The 18,267-nt window shown below is 39.1% G+C and overlaps 1 protein-coding gene across 2 annotated transcripts in view; it reads right to left on the minus strand.

Annotated features, from left to right (window-relative positions):
* Positions 1-2,418: 2,418 nt before the first annotated feature.
* Positions 2,419-18,267, minus strand: part of asic4a (acid-sensing (proton-gated) ion channel family member 4a) — a 159,375-nt gene continuing 143,526 nt past the window's right edge. For both annotated transcript variants that reach the window (XM_086051420.1, XM_086051421.1), the window contains 9 exons: positions 18,019-18,163; positions 16,402-16,529; positions 16,121-16,274; positions 10,010-10,063; positions 8,221-8,374; positions 7,345-7,436; positions 6,794-6,873; positions 4,926-5,042; positions 2,419-3,189 (listed from right to left, as the gene is read on the minus strand). In XM_086051420.1, the coding sequence (XP_085907546.1) occupies positions 3,061-3,189; positions 4,926-5,042; positions 6,794-6,873; positions 7,345-7,436; positions 8,221-8,374; positions 10,010-10,063; positions 16,121-16,274; positions 16,402-16,529; positions 18,019-18,163 (1,053 nt within the window). In that variant the 3' untranslated portion in view covers positions 2,419-3,060. The remainder of the gene's footprint in view (positions 3,190-4,925; positions 5,043-6,793; positions 6,874-7,344; positions 7,437-8,220; positions 8,375-10,009; positions 10,064-16,120; positions 16,275-16,401; positions 16,530-18,018; positions 18,164-18,267) is intronic.

Genomic DNA, 18,267 nt, shown 5'->3' on the forward strand with positions numbered 1-18,267 from the left:
AAGTTATGAAGTTAGTTTGGCAACATGTAACCCACCTTGCCAAGCGATAGACTGGCTACCAAACCAGGATGTAGTCCGTTCACTGGGATACAGAACTACTGGGACTAAAACCAGGATACGAGCAATCTTTCGGCCAATTTTTTTTTTTTTTTAGCGGTTTGGCAGATAATACATTGCAAAACGCAATAGACAGGCTAATGAATAGTATCTGTGCTGTGTCGTTATAACCCTTTAATCAATTATTTATTTGAATACAAATAGTGGAACAACGCATATAGACAAAGTATAACATATTCAGACGCATATCTTCTTTATCCTCTGCGAAGAACAACTAACATTACTACAGCTTACTGGGCAAATCGAGTCTTTCATAAGTTTTAGCCAAGCAAGTCCCAAGTCCTAAAATCGGTGTCTAACTTCAGTCCCCCACCTCTGGACAGCAACACATATTCGGGTTATGTAATAAACATCTGATCAAACAAACCCATGAAGAGGTGGTTTTAGTCCCTGTTGTTCTTTTTTTGAACGCCAAACGTTTGCAGAATCACATTCAATCGATCATTCTGATGGTGATGGTGTGGATGTGACAATTTCCACGTAAATTGTAACTTGACAAGATCCTAATCAGTCCTCATGACATTTGCTGTCATAAAATGCTGCCTTGTGTGCTTAAATGACTTTTTCCATTCTTCAGTGTGACCCCAATACCTTGTTTGTGCACGATTGGCATCTACCCGTTAATATTTTAGCACATATACAAAACCTACATATCTTAATTCCAAAATTGGACACAATATCCTCACTTAACTTTGAGTTGCATTACTTCACAAACTGTAGATGGAACACTTTGTGTCATTTATCAAAAAGATTAACATGAGCAAAAAATCAAAAATAAAAAATGCAGTATGCTTTTTACACAAAAGTCTAGTAAAGTCCAACGACGAGGGCAAAAGAGTAAGACACTACTTAAAAATGCCTATTAACCCCGATTAACATCCCAGTGAGGCAGAGATCTCTGAAGCAAACTGATTACATTAGTTTGAATCACTACACTAGTGTTATCATTGCGCCCTCTCAATTTTTTTTTTTTCATCAGAAAAATCATCCTGAGCGATTGTCCTATGTTGTTGGGTGTGTTAAAAGTCATAATCTGTAAAATATAAAGTGACTTTACTGAGACTTGCAAAAATTTGATTTGAGTAAGTTATTTATTGAGAGTGTGTTGTACTCAAATTAACAGAATGTATTTATCTTGGGTGTGCAGTACTGAAATTAACTTAAGTTAGATACAGCAACATTTATTACAAGCTTCCAGTACTCAAATCCGTTAAATTCGGATATAAAAGAATGCAGAGGTCTCGTTGAAGTAAGCTATGATTGTCTAAGGTGCTCCACACCTACATTGATCAAATTAAAAAAAAAGAAATCCTACAGTTGCTTCTGCAAAAAAGGAACTGATCCTCAATTATATTTTGCTCATTAATCATTTAAATGTGCTTATATTAAAGTTGGAAAGTACGCGCGGACATACACGCTCTGTGCATCTGTTCATTGCTTGAAATTTGCCTGACTTCTTGTCGACAGGTCAGATAAGAATGCACAGTGGAACCTCTAAAGATTGAACACAATTCTGATTTCAGATTAAAAAAAAAATAATCTCACGTCCGTTATGTAACATTTTAAGATTTCAATGAATTTCACAATAAATTGTCCTTTAAATGTTCCATGAAGTATGCTGACGCAGCCACATTTTATTTTCATCTGTCTTGCAAAAATAAAAAGGACATTTCTACTTGTGCTTCAGAGGCGAGTCTCTTCACATAAAAACGGAACCGACTGACTTTCACATGTACATTCTGTTCATGTTTTTTTTTTTTTTAAACATCATCGTTGCCGACATATTCTGAGCCAGCGATGCTCTGCTCTGTAATCTTATGTTAGAATCACTTCATTTTCCGGTGACTTTGGTAGTTTGCATTCCCACTTGTACGACCTCACGGGGTCTTTGAATTCCGAGGTTCCACTGTACATTTAGGTATACAAAACAGGACATACTGTATAGGCAAATAATGTCCACAATCCATAGTCATTGTTCTTACCTGTACAAATGTATTGATATTCTTCTTCATCTGCAGATTTTCAGTGTACAGCAATTGCTACAATCGTGATCGCATATAAAATTGTCTAAAATGTATAAATAACAAAATGATTACTTGAGTCATATCTTAATGCATTATAAACAAGAACCATTAAAACAAAATCTCTGTCACGTTCTCCTCATTGGTTTTTACCATGTTAATGTTACAATGTACAATGCTACTCTCTAACACCTTTACCACAAATCAGACGACGTGTATCATGTGGAAAGATGCCACTTGAGTCAGCAAAAAAAAAAGACAAAAATAATCAAACAGTTCCCACCTCCATAACCCCTTTATAATTTAAATTACAATAGCACAAAAGAGCTTTGTTTACTTTAGAGTTCATTTTGTATACAATATAGAACATATACATCTTAGTATCTCTTTAAATGATTAAATATTTCATAATGTTGCAATGACTTGATGCAGCAGTACAGTGTGTACTCCATGAAGGGGCAATAGCTTATGGAAAAAAAGATCAAGATGGCTTAAAGAGAAAACAAATCAACAAATAAATCATATGTTCCTTTTTGGGGGATTACCAATGGCATCAAGGGGACATGCAGTCCTCCACTTGTTTCCTTTCAGGGAAGGAACCACCGACCGAAAATTGCTCCTACGTAAACACAAAGAGCCAGACTTCTCACTTGAAGCAAGACAAAGTTAAAGGGGTCCCATCCTGACAAAACAAAACAACCAAACATAACGCAGTGTCCATTTTGTGCCTACATACTGTACATACAAGTGCTTCGTTAGCATCACAAGTTTGGTGTCGGACTTTGGCTGGAGCTTTTCACTGATGGCAGCAAAGAACTGGCGCTTAATGCAGAAGGTCTCTCCTTCGCGGCAACAAACACTGCTTTTCTCTCTCTCCCTTGGGTTGTCAATGCAAAGAAAACTACGGAAAGGATGGTTGGATCTAGCATGTGAAGTCCTCAAACACCCCGTGGTGTCCCGTGTGATGATGGTGAGGGTGGTGGTGGTGATTTGGTAGCATCGTGTTGGCGTACGCCCCTTCGGGGTGACTCCGCGTCACGGCATTGGGCTCCTGTTGAAAGCACAGAAAACGACGTGAGGGCTACTCAATCACCCCATGCTGAATTTGTACGTTTAAAGTACAGGACAAAGATGACATTCTCCAAATTGTATGCTTGTGTATTGATTATGGTAATAGAATCGGAGTAAAAAAAAAAACGCATAAAAACCCAAATGTTATCAAATGTCGTGCGTTTTGCTGAGTGAAATACTTGACACTTCACAACAAGCAGTAGTTTGTCAGATAGGGAGCAATTCTTCAAAAAAAGAGGCTTCAATCTGTTTACTGCTACTCCCAGTTGAATTTTACGGTCAAACTAAACATCAAACAGAAAACTAAACATTATAAGGGGAATTAATTTTTCAAGAATACTGTATGTTCTATGCAGACTCATTAGTTTTGACAAGGCATTCTGATTGATATTGTGTTTGTGGAATATGAGTTAAGCAGCAAAAGCCACCCATTTTTAGCCATTTCAGGGGGCGGCCATTTTGTCACTTCTGTCGACTGAAAAAGATATCACAACTACTCAGGGCTCAGATAACGACCAATCATGGCTCAGCTTCAGAAAACAAATGATTGTTTTTTTTTCTCTAGCACATCAGGTTTTCATCACCATACTACTACTACTACTACTGATGATAATAATAATAATAATAGTAGTAATAATAATAGCAATAATAATAAAGTCATATATTTACTAATATTAATGAATTAAGGGTTAGGTTTAGCAACATGTGGATATTTTTTTCCGGAAATGTCAGGGATATAAATAGCAACACATGGTAAAATCCGCATTACACAAGGTTTTATAGGTCAAACTTAGAAACAAAATAGTGAAAATATATGCAAAACCTGATGGTCGAGGTAAAAAAAAATAAAAACATCAATGAAATCAGCTTCAAAAAATTTTGCTGTTGAGCAATGAATCAATTATTTCTCCTCACTGTACAGTATACCAAAATACTGTGTAAGACAATGTTATGCTTCCAACCTTGTGAGAGCACATTGGGGTAAGGCCCTTTTCTTTCCACCATGAGTGTGCCTAATTGCACAAAGCAATTTTGTCCAATGCTTTCCCATAAAAAGTGGACGCTGTTTGCAATGTGTGTTGCCATTGTCCCAAAACTTTAGTCCGTATCCGTGTACAAGATTCCGACATTATCACATCCGCTAATTTCCATTCAAAAAAAAAAAAATCAATATAGCTTCTTTTTTCCTGTGCAAAGTTAAGTATAATACAAAAGAGGATGCAGCCTTGAACAAATTTAGAAATCGATTCATTCCATGATGATGACTGAAAAAATCAATCACCCGGGAAAGGTCGACCTAAGCAATGAAAAACAACTAAAGTGAAAACATAAAAGAAGAACCTAACCCCATGTGATGACGACGCACTGGTCCGAGACGGATGAAAATGGTCAATGAAACATGAACATATGAAAAGATGTTGGCAAATGCAGAGGTTTTCATCATCGCTGGAACTGGAGTAGCAGTGAACAGCACTGAGAACTCTTGGACCCATTTGCGAAACATCCTAATAAAGTTGTGCAACAAACAAGTCCAGCCTCTGAGCAAACGGCTGTTATGAATTAAGAACATTGCTTATCATTAGTTCAGAAGTGGAAAAAGAAAAAGATTTCCCCTCAATATCCTTAGGTAGTTCCTTAATGGAATCATAGTGCCACGGGGAATTAAGCACTACATGAAAAGAAGCGCAGTTTTTTGCGGTGCAGAATGTGCCGGACCTCTGTTTTCATCTCTTCCAGGCCCACTGTGGCAACGGTGGCAGGCTGCGGTTGCGGCTTGCTCTTCTTTTCCTCTTTTCGTGGCCTCAGTACACGTTGTAGCCGTTGCTTGAAGACCTGCATGAAAACAGCAACACAAAAGAACAAAGATGAGAAGAGGACAAGTCTTCTTAGCCCAAAGGCTGCCCGTCATTTGTAGCACGAACGCTGAGATGATGACACTAATGACTTAGTAGTAAGTAATTACCCATTGTAAAATTTTAAACGAGGTCCAGGGATATATGTAGCGGTGATTTTATCCATCCATCTATTTTCTATAGTGCTTGTCCTCATTCAGGTCAGCTGGATCTGGCTTTTCCATTCACACATACAGTATGTACGTCTGTCCTGTCCTATCCGTATCATATAACAATCCGTCTGTCCATCCAAGTTCTTGTAAACATCTGACTGCCAATTTACACGTATATATAATGAAGGCATACTTCATTTTATGCATACAGTAAATGTCATCCATTCCTAAGCGACTTCATAACTGTCTACGACGCAGGTGTCAAAGTCAAGGCCCGGGGGCCAGCTCCGGCCCGCAAGCTCATTTTTATGTGGCCCGCAAAGGCAAATCATGTGCGTCAACTTCACGTTTCTTGCACATTGTTTTCACTTTGAACAACACTGTGATATGAGATAGCGCAATGTGTTATTTGTGACCAAATCCTCGGCTTCAAAATAAATTGAAAAATAATTGAACAAACAATTACTTCTGGCTTCTAATTTCAAAACTAGCTATCCATCAATTTGTTGTGTGTATGTGATCATATAAGGCGGTCGTACATTTATATGGGAACGCGGTCATAACGGCCCTCCGAGGGACAGCATGACAACGATGTGGCCCCTGACAGAAAATGAGTTTGACACCCCTGCTCTACAGCCATGTAGGCAAGTACTGTGCATTGCCAATGTAGAGTCAGGACATGTCATCCTTCGACCTTGTTTGTCCAAAAAACGTTATGTTTCTGACATTTGTCTCTGGAACTACTCTTACTGCTTACGTGATGGCAAACATCCGATTCTGCCGTGCTGGATATGCAACTCTGTCGTCAGGGGCCTGATATGCTCATTTAATCAGGCAGCGTGACATTAGTCAGGCTGCACGATAAATGACAATCAGTCTGAGGGGAATTCGGGGCGACATTTTGTCTTGGCCTGCTGGATCGAGGTCAAAAAAGGGCCTGTTGTGTTTAAGATGACTGCTAGGGGACTTTTTTTTTTTTTTTTTTAATCCTGTTGATTTTTGGACTGCAAAATTAGGGTAAGGGTTGCATGGACTAGTTAAATTGGATTCACAATGTGTAATATTTTATTCTTTAGTATCGTGTGTGACATAATTAAACATAGGTCACAATGTCACCAATAAGTTAATGTTCAATTGTATAATTTTTAAAAATTTTATTCAGACCCAAATTACTACAGAACTGGTTCTCAGCATGGTGGACTAGTGATTAGCATGTCTGCCTTACAGTTGAGAATCCGGGTTCCACTCCCGACCCTCCTGTGTGGAGTTTTCATGTGCTCTTTGTGCTTGTGTAGATTTTCAAGCGCTACAGAAAAGGAATTGATATATGAATGTATTGTGTTCTGGATCACACTGATCAATTAGAGAATAAAAGTCAAACCTTTATCTTGATGGATATTTACAGTATCTATTCATCCCGTTTTTTTACTTACCTTTACTACCTCACAAGGGTCATTGTTGAGCAGGAGCCTCATCATATGGGCACTTCAAACTTTACACTTCAACCTAACATGCATTTAACATATCCAGCATGGGGTTTACATGCAAACTCCACACAGATACAGTCAGACACTATTACCTCATAGATATAATCCAGTATTTCTAAGATAGTCAGGATGCTGGCTCCAATGAAAAGACCCATCTGTCCACCAATGTCACCTAAAAACAGTGCATTAAGACAAAAGCTGAAATCATCTGCAACTTTTTGCTCCAGCATTGTCACAAATGATAACTTCATTAATCAACACAGCGGTACCTTGAGATACGAGCGACCCGACGACATTTCAAGATACGGCCGTCGTTCGGACAATTTTTCGCTTTGATTTTTGGGCAAAAATTTGAGAGACGGGCACTCTATAGCTGCAGTGAACTCAACCCACTCAAAGAGGGCGTTAAGGTGTTTTCAAATTGCTAGCAAGATTTGAATGTAGCCTCACGTCAGCCCCACCCCTTGAGTCCCCGACCCCAAAACTGCAAACTACCGCTTTAATACCAAACAGCAGTTCGGCCGGTGGAGAAAAATTCTTCAAAACAAGAGTCTTCTACCTGAGTTACAAGCGTAGACACGGAATGAAATAAGCTCGTATCTTAAGGCACAACCGTAATACATTATGGTGGCAGAAGTCATACCTAATAAACCTGCAACGTCATAGGCTTTCTTTTGCTCTATTGTTTCAAAGTTGAGAGCCTCAAAGAAAATGTCCAATACCAGGAAATTGTCTCTAAGAAAAATGGTCAGAACATTAAAATACAGAAAACATAACAAGACTCAAATCAGATCAGAAAAAAATTACAATATTCCATCAACACTGTAATAAAATAGCCAATGGAGCCCCTCCATTTTCCATTTAATTTGTGTTATATACTGTGTAGAGGTGCAACGATTAATCAACAACTAATCAATTAAATGAATGTATAATTAATTTGAGAGTATTGTTTTGAGACCTTGTTTAATTTGAAATTGTCCAATTTTCAACCTCTGAATAGTAAACATTCGGAGATTTCTGTAGTCCTCCATGAAAGCAGTGTTTGTGTTTTTTCAAAATTAGGTGAAATTATAATTTGCCAACATCTGCTTTTACATTGGAAAACAATCAACATTTTTGCGCATTTTCTCACATTACGGACCAAACCAGAAACTGAATCAGAATCAATTTATGTTTGTTAATTTCTGAACGATAGTTTTTCCTCAAAGGGATGTCCATTAAAAATGTTTTTATTAATCCGATTCATCTATTAATCGACAAAAATGATTAAAATAATCTTTAGTTGCACCCCCAAAACTGTGCTATATACATATTGTTAACTCATAATAAAACAATATATTACTAATAATAAATCATAAAAAAGCAAGGTGATGCCATAATAAACGTGTTGTTGTGTTTTATGTTGTGTGCAAGTGATTGCAGGCTCGAGGTCAGAGTTAATGATCGGTTTTACGAGATGCGCATCCGCGCTCTCACTCACTCTCTCGTGAGTTAGGTTGTCGCTCTGCAGGGCTCCTACCTGATGTAGTCTTCTGACTTGTCGTATTTCCTGGAGAGATAGCGAGCCGAACCCTTGCTGGGGATTTTGACCATGGAGAGCTCTTTTCCGTACCGGGTGAGATTACAAGGCGTCTCGCATGGACAGGTGTCCCCGCTGGTCTTCTGGAGCTGTGCTGCAATGCAACACAAAACAACTTCTCATCTTATACTTGCAGGTTCACAAAGACACTACAGTACACATAATTAGGAGGAATATCCAAAATTCCAGTTAGACGGCGTGCAAGCCCACTAAGTGAAACGGGGTATTCTGATAAATATTGCGTTTGTGGAATAGGTTTTAATGCACTCGTTTTTAGCCATGTCTGGGGGCGGCCATTTTGTCTTCTGTCAATTGAAAATGACATTACAACTGCTCACAACGACCAATCACGGCTCAGATTGAGAAAAACAGGTCAGCCGTGATTGGTCGTTGTGAGCAGGTGTGATGTCATTTTCAGTCGACAGAAGACAAAATGGCCGCCCACAGAGATGGCTAAAAACGAGTGCATTTTGCTGCTTCATTGCTTCATTTATATTCCACAAAAGCAAAATCAATCCGTGTTTCAACCAGTGGACCCGGTGGGAACATATTCTTGAAAAATATATGTTTGGGTTGACTTCCATTTTAATTATGACTTTGATACTGCGATAGCGACTTGCGGCCAAATTCGGTTTCCAGTATGTCACCAACGTCGGAGCAGGCACATATTACAATGACATTATTGTAATAAAAAAAAACGTTATTACATAGGGTGTAAACACAACTTGTCGTATTTACAAAGGCCATTGATGTATTTATTTAATTTATATAATAATCCAGACAGTTAAATGTGTTACTATTTCTTTGGTTTCCCAACAAGAAGACAATTATTGATGTTGCACTGTCTGAAAAAGAAGAGATCAGCGCCAAGATATTTCCTTTTTGTACAAGTTGCCACATTCATAATCAGTTTCTTACAAAGGTGCTCTTAAAGTCACTTTAAACGCATGTGGAATTAAATTATGATGTGCAGTACAAATTTTTTCTCAGGCAATTTTTGAGCAACACATTTATTCTAATGTTTTTGACAACGACAAAGTGGGTGACGACTTGGTGGTAATCAGGAAAATGCGATCCTGGTGTGACACAGATGAGAACGAATGATTTACGGTTTGCCGTCAATTTTTATGCAGGAAAACAATGATGTCTATTTCCCATGAGGGAACTCTTCCTCTATGAAAATGATATTTTAAACTATTACCTTCCATCAAATAGGCATAATTCATATAATTGTATTCATGAGTGTGGCCCATCTGGATATAACCCAATCCTAACATATTGAATTAAGTTTTAAATTTAGTGATGAGAGTCTTAATTAAATTTGCGGTTTAAATGGCTGAAAAAGTGTAATTATACAGCACCTATATCGACGCATGTCTGCCCGCTAGCACAAATTCTTTTGTATTGCGACATGAATGCCATTGAAAGAGCTGACTTTTGTTCCGTACCAATATCTGCTGAAGGAGAGCGAGATCAGATTGAAGACGGGACGAGACGCCGCAGAAATGACGAATAAGTTTAATTTTAACAGTTCAACAATGGAGGTCATCCCACTCTAAAGTGACAAAATCACAATGGGAAAGTCATTTCGAGATATTCAGATTACCTCCGGCTACGGTATTGCTTATATAGGAAAAATAAATAAATATTTGAAACCTTGTACTGTATACCTATTGTGTTGCATTCTCTAGTGTAATGAGAAAAGAAATGAAGGCAGATTGTTTCTTACCAAGTGCTTTGTCAACACAGTTGATTTTATTAGGAGGACAGATATCAGCGGTTCCTGGAGAGGAGAGCACATAATGAGTCTGATCAATCACGAACAAAATGATCAGTGACCCGTGTCTAGCGCAATGAGGAAGAAGGGCTGTGAACAACACGCCGTCGCTTATCATTCATCTCCGAACCAAGGCAGACGCGCCGAGGATGACTTGCGTCCACCGAGCTGAGAAATGAAGCATGCAGCCTGCATATGTAGCGTAAACGTCCTCGGAAAAACACATTGGCCAGTCCATCAAATGCGGGAATTCATTAGCGGCACAAGTCATTAGCGGAGTTCTGCTGTTTTGCTTCTTTATGAGGTGTGTTGATTAATGTACAGTGAAATGACATCGGCTTGTCTATGTGACTTTTTCCACACTCGCAGTTATGTTCTCGTTCTCTATCTCGTTTGTACAATGTTACGCAGTTATCACCGAGTGTAAATTAGAAATAAATGAGAAATTAGAGTCTTGAACAATAAAAGGCCAGCTCTACTTTATTTTTGTCTGAAGAGACAAAAAAGCTGCGCCGTGTTTCCATGAGCTGTCCACATGTCACAGGACAAGAACAGCTTAATAGCTTTTTTGGGTGGTCGCCCAAATATAGAAATAGACCCAGACACTAAAATATTAAGTTAGAGGCAACTGAATCTTGGAAAACACACTTTTGCTTCTATGCCTTAAAGCTGGTATAAGATTTAAATGCGGGAGATGCTTTAAAAAGAGTCACATGAAGTCATAAAATGTGCGTTTGTGATATATTTTCTGTACTGCTTCTCCTCATTACACATTTAGCTTGTTATCCATCCGTTCTGCTTTGTAGTATCTTATCAGACCCATGTTGACTTACTGTAATCAACTGCACAAGCAGTGAGGCAACAGTGTTGATAAGAGGTCAATTTTGCTGGTTTATTGCCCCAACATGCCATTCGTCCATTTTTGATAACCGCCTCACGGTTCTGAGGTTGGGGGTTCCAAATCCGGTCTCCAGCTTTCCTATGTTCTCCCTGAGCTTGTGTTGATTTTTTTAGGAGGGTACATTTAAGACAACTATTCCACATTCACAACTATGGACAATTTAGCGTGTTCATTGAACGTAACGTGCATGTTCTTGGAACGTGAGAGGAAGCCAAAGTAACAAAAATGGAGAGGTTAACGTAAATTCCACACGAGGGCCCGAAATTATGACCCAGAGCCGTTTGACTGCGACGCAGATGTGCTAACCACTATAGACGAACAACCAACATCTTTAGCGCTGGCAAAACAACATCTGCCAAGGTTGAGGGTTTTGTTGGCTGAAAGCTAGACAAATGAAAAGGTCAACAAGGAATGTGGCGTTCCAAATATTTAACGTCGAAACAAATCAAAATTCTATGTATCACACAAACAACAACAAGGAAAGCATAACAGCACGAGAGGAATCATGACGTGACAAAGGCTACGTGACAACCCACAGCCACTTACAAATCTTCCAATGAACCAACAAACACAGAAAAAAAAAAAACAGGGAGTTGAATACAAGCCAGCTGACGAGGTAACGAGGTATATCAGGACAAGACACGAGTGGCTGAGGGAGCCGATAGGGTGGCACAAGGAACAGGGCTGACGAGAACAGGTGGAAACTAAAACCTAACGGGACAGACAAGACATTAAAAACGGGACAAAAACAAAAATCGAAAACAAAACTCAGCCGGATGAAAAAAAGTCATTATTTGCTCATTTGAAATGATGCCATTTTTAACGGACATGTTTGCGAAGATCTAAACACCAGCCAACTACAACAATAATAAAAATAACAACTTTGATTATAGAGTGCCTTTAAAGGGAACGCCGGAACGCTCAGCAAAATTATAAGGGGTGATTAAACGTGGGTTTATTCCAGTTACTAAATGTATGCTTTGGTGAACAGATGGTGCATGAGGAGTTTTTGAACTTATACAAACAAAGCTATAACTTGGGCTGTAACCACTGCATGTGCAAAAGACAGGATTATCTTCCACATCCTGTTTACTGTGAAAAAAAAATGCAAAAGTCAGTACTGTAACATTTGAACAGCTGTCTGTGTGTGTGTGTGTGTGGTTGAGACTGAAAAAGACTTTCTATTCACAAGTTGGCCTCGCTCTCCCTTGAGAAGCTTTTGAGCCAATTGCTCTTAGGAGTCCTATAAAGGAATTTGAGTCTTCTTAATATGCAACAATAAATTGTGCGCCCTAACATGTGGTACTCGACACAGGCTCATTTTACCAAAGCCAGCGGACCGAAGCTTCCATCCTTATTAAATCTGATATCTACAAGCAATAGAATTCCTGACGCAATGCATCACCGTGGGAAGCAAAAGCGGTGCTGCCGTTCTCTCAGGACTCCCGACAGTGATCATTACTCCCAATCTGTTAATTCAAACTGTTTCTCGCAGTACGGACGCATTTCCTTGCCGTCTTGTTCATTTGCAGCTGGGGCTCATTTCTTGCAAAACGGAGCTATTTCTCAAAGCAAACTTAAGCTTGCAATTTCTCCCTTGGACTGACGTGCGAGGCAGCGGCCATTTATAATTTAGGTCACAAATTGATTTCCCACTGTTAAAAACAATGGACCAGCACTTATAATGGTGCAGCTGTCATACCATAATGTAATAGTTGTGGCCCTGAGGAATATTAGAAAGCAGCACTATTACTCTTTGTCCATCTCAATTTCTCTCTCATTTCTATATTTTTTTCCCCCGACTTAAAGCGTAAGTCAACCCAAAAGTATTTTTTTCAAGAATATGTTCTATGCAAACCCACTAGTTGAAACAAGGCATTCTGATAAATATTGCGTTTGTGGAATAAGAGTTAATCCACCCGTTTTTAGCCATCTGTGGGGGCGGCCATTTTGTCACTTCTGTCGACTGAAAATGACATCACAAATGCTCAGGGCTCAGGTAACGACCAATCACGGCTGACCTGTTTTCTGAAGCTGAGTCGTGATTGGTCGTTACCTGAGTAGTTGTGATGTCATTTTCAGTCACCAGAAATGACAAAATGGCCGCCCCCTGAGATGGCTAAAAACGAGCGGATTTTCCTGCTTAACTCATATTCCGCAAACGCAATATTAATCAGAATGCCGTGTTTCAACTAGTGGGCCTGCTGAGAACATATTCTTGAAAGAAATATATGTTTGGGTTGATTTCCACTTTAACAGTCCAAAATGTGTGACTGATTTACAGACAATCCAGCATTGTTTCCTATGGAAGCGATAAGTGTTTGTCAAAAGGCCAGTCATGCATGCACTTTCCGGTAGAATATTTTTGTTGTGTGGTGTAACAGCAGGCATCTTTTTCCTGAGCTTAAATGCAGCCACCCGCTCCTTCAACATAAACACACAGTTTACATTCAGTGGCACACTTTGCAGTAGTGTTGATGACACACATGCTGTGCGAGTCTAGACACCTCATTTAGTGTTTGAAAGACTGGCGTCCCAGTCATATCCTCCAGACGATTAGGGAAAATGAAAAATCGGTAATCAATAGTGATAAACGTCTGTTTGACACGGCAAACACCGTTTTCTAATCCGACTACACTATTTGTTTGTGCCTTTCGGTTATATCAAGTCTTTTACTTAATTTGCATCTTAATTCAATCATAAATACACCATTATTGTGGAAAATCTAAATTCAAATGGCCTTAAAATTGCGCCATTTAGAATTCAATGAAAATAAAATTGGGGAAAAGAACAATCTTTACTCGTCAAGAATGTTAAAAACACACAAGGAACTTATCACTGATTGATTGATTGATTGATACGTACAGAGAATCAGCGAGCAATGTACCAGCAGTGTGGTAATTTGCTGATACGATGACCATCGTGCAAATGGTGGAGAGAGTTCTCAAGCACTTTAAGGTGTTTGGTAGTGGTCCACACACCTCTTATGTAGGATATTTACTTCACATTTAATTGCTGTATGCTTTCGAATTATCAAGGGATATTTGTACATGTTTATACATGGGGACAGATAATACAACAATGCTCAGAGGCACATGTTCTTTATCCTCTGCGAGGAATAACTATTATCTTTGTGGCTTACTGTATAATATAGCCATATGTCTGTATTGAACTGTACAAGATGCATACACCAGAAGGAGCAGCACAATGTCCGTTAAAGTGAAGCCAGAAAATGTGGCAAAAATGTTGAATTTGGTTATATTCCCTTTAACTCATTCACTGCCATCGACGAATTTACTTGTCCTTTCACAGTCCAGCCATTCAATCCCAGGAATTTATTGATATTTTTTTCAATTTTTTTTCAAACGTTAGGGTAAAAGAGGGTCTGAAAATGCCTGGCAGTGAATGTTTATTCAATGTTCGACAATGTTCATATTTCAATGGGGAAGGCAGCACTGTATTCATTTTTTTTCTTCCCAATTTTTCCTTGACGCATATATTGTGGCACACGAGAGCAAAAGAAAAATGCATCACTCGAGCCATGCAGTGTAAATCCAGTAAAGTGTGTGTCAAAAGTATTGAAACTGCCTCCTGGAATTAATTAATGTGTTTGCCTTTGGAGGTTCCACAGTATTTACAGTACATCCACCAACTTAAATGGTTAATAATTACAATAGCTCTCAGTGGAGCACAAACCTCTGACAAAACAGCAGATCCACTAGTCATAGCTGTACCGATTTAGTTCCTGGCTTGATCCACCATGTAAATCATTTTTGAGTCAAGGCGAGCTGAAAACATGCAAACAAACACATCCGAGAACTTAAGCGCCCGCCTCGCGCTTTGCTCTTAGAAGTCGTAATAATAAATGGCGCAAATTGACGATGACCTGCCCGAGCAACAGGTGCAGGAATTCACTGAGATGTTAATCAGGACTGACACCTGACTGAGAGATGCCATCACACCTGAAGAGCATTCCATTCCACGCAGAACAGCTCAAGGTCAGACACACCAAATTACATCTGTCCTCCAAGGGTTCAAGTGGGCCAAAACGCAGATGGATTATTTTGCACATGCCTCATGATATCATGGAAATGCGAGGCTACTGTGGACTGACTGATTATTAAAACAGTTGCCTGCAAATATTCCAATCGCAATCGGTGACTACTAATTGAATTCTTAATTCACCCCGGCTGCCACTCAACGTTAACCATCCTTCCGTGTTCGATACTGCTTATGCTGTTCAGGGTCACAGTGGGGCTGGAGCCTATCCCATCTGAATTGGGGTGAGAGGCGGGTTGGTCACGTGTCAATCACACAGCTGAAACGTTGCCATCTAGAAAATGGCGAGTTCGAAATCCCCAAGACTGTTTTATGAAATACATGCATTGAAAATAATACAAACACATTTAAATACGTATTATATTGAGAGAGTTCAAGAGCAATGCATAACACAACACTATGCGCTGACAGTGAAAGAAATCAAATTTTTGCCAAACGAAGAAACTTATCATCCCATAATATTGATGAATAATCATGACCAAAGAGGTACAAATGAACCTACAACCTTTGCTTTCTGTAGGCGTAAAAAGCAGGATTACATAAGATGACGTTCAATATATGTACAGTAAATATATTTTTAACAAAAACTAGGGCGAGCTGACGTTTTCGTTCCTCTTCTTTCAAATTTACAGCATGTTAAACTCAATAGTGTGACACCATCTAGTGGTCATGAGTGGAATTACACCGGAAATAAACAAGGCAAAACAAAAAAAAAGAGTTAAAAAAAGATCTGTGATATTGTTGGACCGCGAACCCAAAGGCTTTATAATACTGTAGTGTTGTAATATTAGATGTATACCTTTAAGGGGCGTGGCCTAGTGAATGACATCAACAGTTGGAATTGAGTTGGCCATTTACTGTAGTTCGGCACGAGCGTCTAGGTGTGAGTTGTGGCCTCTTTTTGTATTTGAGTGTTTGACCGTTTTTACCGTTACTAAACAACTAATAGAGCACTGTCGATACAACTTACATACTTTTTCTAAAATGCTGCCAAACAGGGAGCTACTTTTTATTGATGCTGCAAAAACGACAGGAAAGTATTTTATTTTTTTTATACTATGTATAGGCGAGATAAGTAAAACCTCTGTTTAATGAGATCATACCCGGCATGTGCACCATCCTGCAGTTGCACACTCGCACAACCTCATTGGTCTCGCAGAGCAGGCGACAGGCGCTGATGCTGTACGTGTCGTATCCGGGAAACTTCTCCTTGCTGCTGGAGCGGCAGTTTCCCCAGGGCTGAGGCAGATATGTCAGCTGAGCACAGAGATTTATTAGCCAGGCAGCCAGCAGGGGTGAACTGTTCAGGACTAAACTAGTAAGGTAGTGATGGTGCTTGTGGTTGGGCTGGAAGATGATGATGATAATGATGATAAAGACCTACCCTTTGCTCCTGACATGAAACAAAGGTCTGGAAGCCTGGAGAGACGCCGAAGCCCAGCTGGTGAATGTAAGGAGGCTCATCCTGACTGTGGATTTGAACTCGGATGCCGGCCTCTAGAGACGTCTCATCTTCAAAATGGAGCATAGGCAGAGCATGGAAAATTCAGAGGATAAAGGATGTGAGGTGTCAACATGTAAAACCCCAGATTCAAATGCTAATAATGAAACATATTTTCCCGTGTGTGAAAAGCATAATTGAAACCATACCTTCAACCATTTTGACAAATATGCCAGTTTTTTTTTGTGCAGTGATGCGGTGCCAGTACAGTGAAACCTCATTTTACAAACTTAATTTGTTCTGAGAATTTGCTCGCAAACGTTACGTTTTTTTTTTTGTTTTTTTTTGTCCACCTACTGTATGTAAAGTGTCTTTGAATGTTGAGGAACAGCGCTATAAAAGGCTGGTATCATTATTATTATTATTATTTTATAGATTTTTTTTTTTTTACAGTAGTACAGGTAGTAAAAAAAAAAACCCACTGAAAATGCCATTTTTCTATTCCACATTGTACTCTTTCTGGTGCAGTATAATGCAGACATACAGACACAAATGAAGAAGAGTTTCAAAACTACAGTAAGTTACTCAATAAGCTGCAGTAGTATTAGTTGTTTTTCGCAGAGGATAAAGAACATATGCCCGTATATTGTTGTATCTATCAACGTGTTTCTTCACTGTAGGTGTTCCAAAAGGTGATAACAATAACACTGATGCTATCCGTCCATAGCCCGTCTGTGGCGTTTTGCATTGTGTGTTAGTATTGACCTATATAGATATGTATGTTATGTGGTTGTTTTAAGTACATAACACTCAACTCCCTTTTTTTAAAGTACAATATATTTAGTTTGACACGAAACGTCAACTGGGACTGAGAATAAACCACGTGAAGCCGCATTTTTAAAGAATTGTTCACTATCCGCCAAACTGCTACTTGTCGGGAATTAAGTTGAGTTTTCTGTCAAAAAGAGTCATATGTTCACATTTTTGCTCGCAAACAAATAGGCCAAGCGTGCTCGAACTCAGTTTACCTCACAAGAGCAAACAGTTTTAGCATCAAACGATAAACCGTGTACGTTTAGCTTTTTCTTGAACTTTTCTTTTGACCAATTACAATTGAGTGTTTCATTGTTTTTAAGTTTTCATAGAAACATCGGTGAACTTATTTTCGATGATGGCGCAATTTAACACTGGACATGATTCTTATACCCCCTTTCTAATTCCAACGTATTGCTTGGTATAAATTCCTTGGCAAATTGACTATTCTGTAACGGTATTTTTCGATTATTTCTTGTGGGATGAATTCAAACTTGCTTCAAATCCAAGTGAAGAGAGCCACGTGCACTGAATTATGTATGACTTCCAAGTGTTCACTCGAATACTAACAACTTTCAGTCAATGGGTCGACAGTTAGTATGGCTAAGTTTTCTCATCAGTTTACACATTCAGTCTCAAAGAGTTGCAGTACACCCCCCCCCCCCCCCAAAAAAATGGTGCACATTATTATTTTATGTTAATTCAACATAAGCGAAGACATTGGACACAAAATTTTTGCTGGCTTACTTGTCTCTCTCCATATTGGCAGATATTCATCCTGCTGGATATCCAGCATGATCTCCAGCCCATTTCCCATTCCTCCTTGCTTGGTTTTCCTGGATGTGGTTTTGTTCCCATTAAAGGTGTAGCATTTCCCATATCTGGTGTAAACCTGCAAGAAAAAACCCAACCTAACATGAGCTTGACAAATTCAAGGCGCAGCCTGTGACAAGCTGGGATGAGAGCGAGATTGAAATGAGTGTAGGGCATAAATAA

Source organism: Filicampus tigris, chromosome 14, assembly GCF_054856515.1.
Source record: "Filicampus tigris isolate MCC_2025a chromosome 14, RoL_Ftig_1.0, whole genome shotgun sequence".
NCBI classification, from domain to species: Eukaryota; Metazoa; Chordata; class Actinopteri; order Syngnathiformes; family Syngnathidae; genus Filicampus; species Filicampus tigris.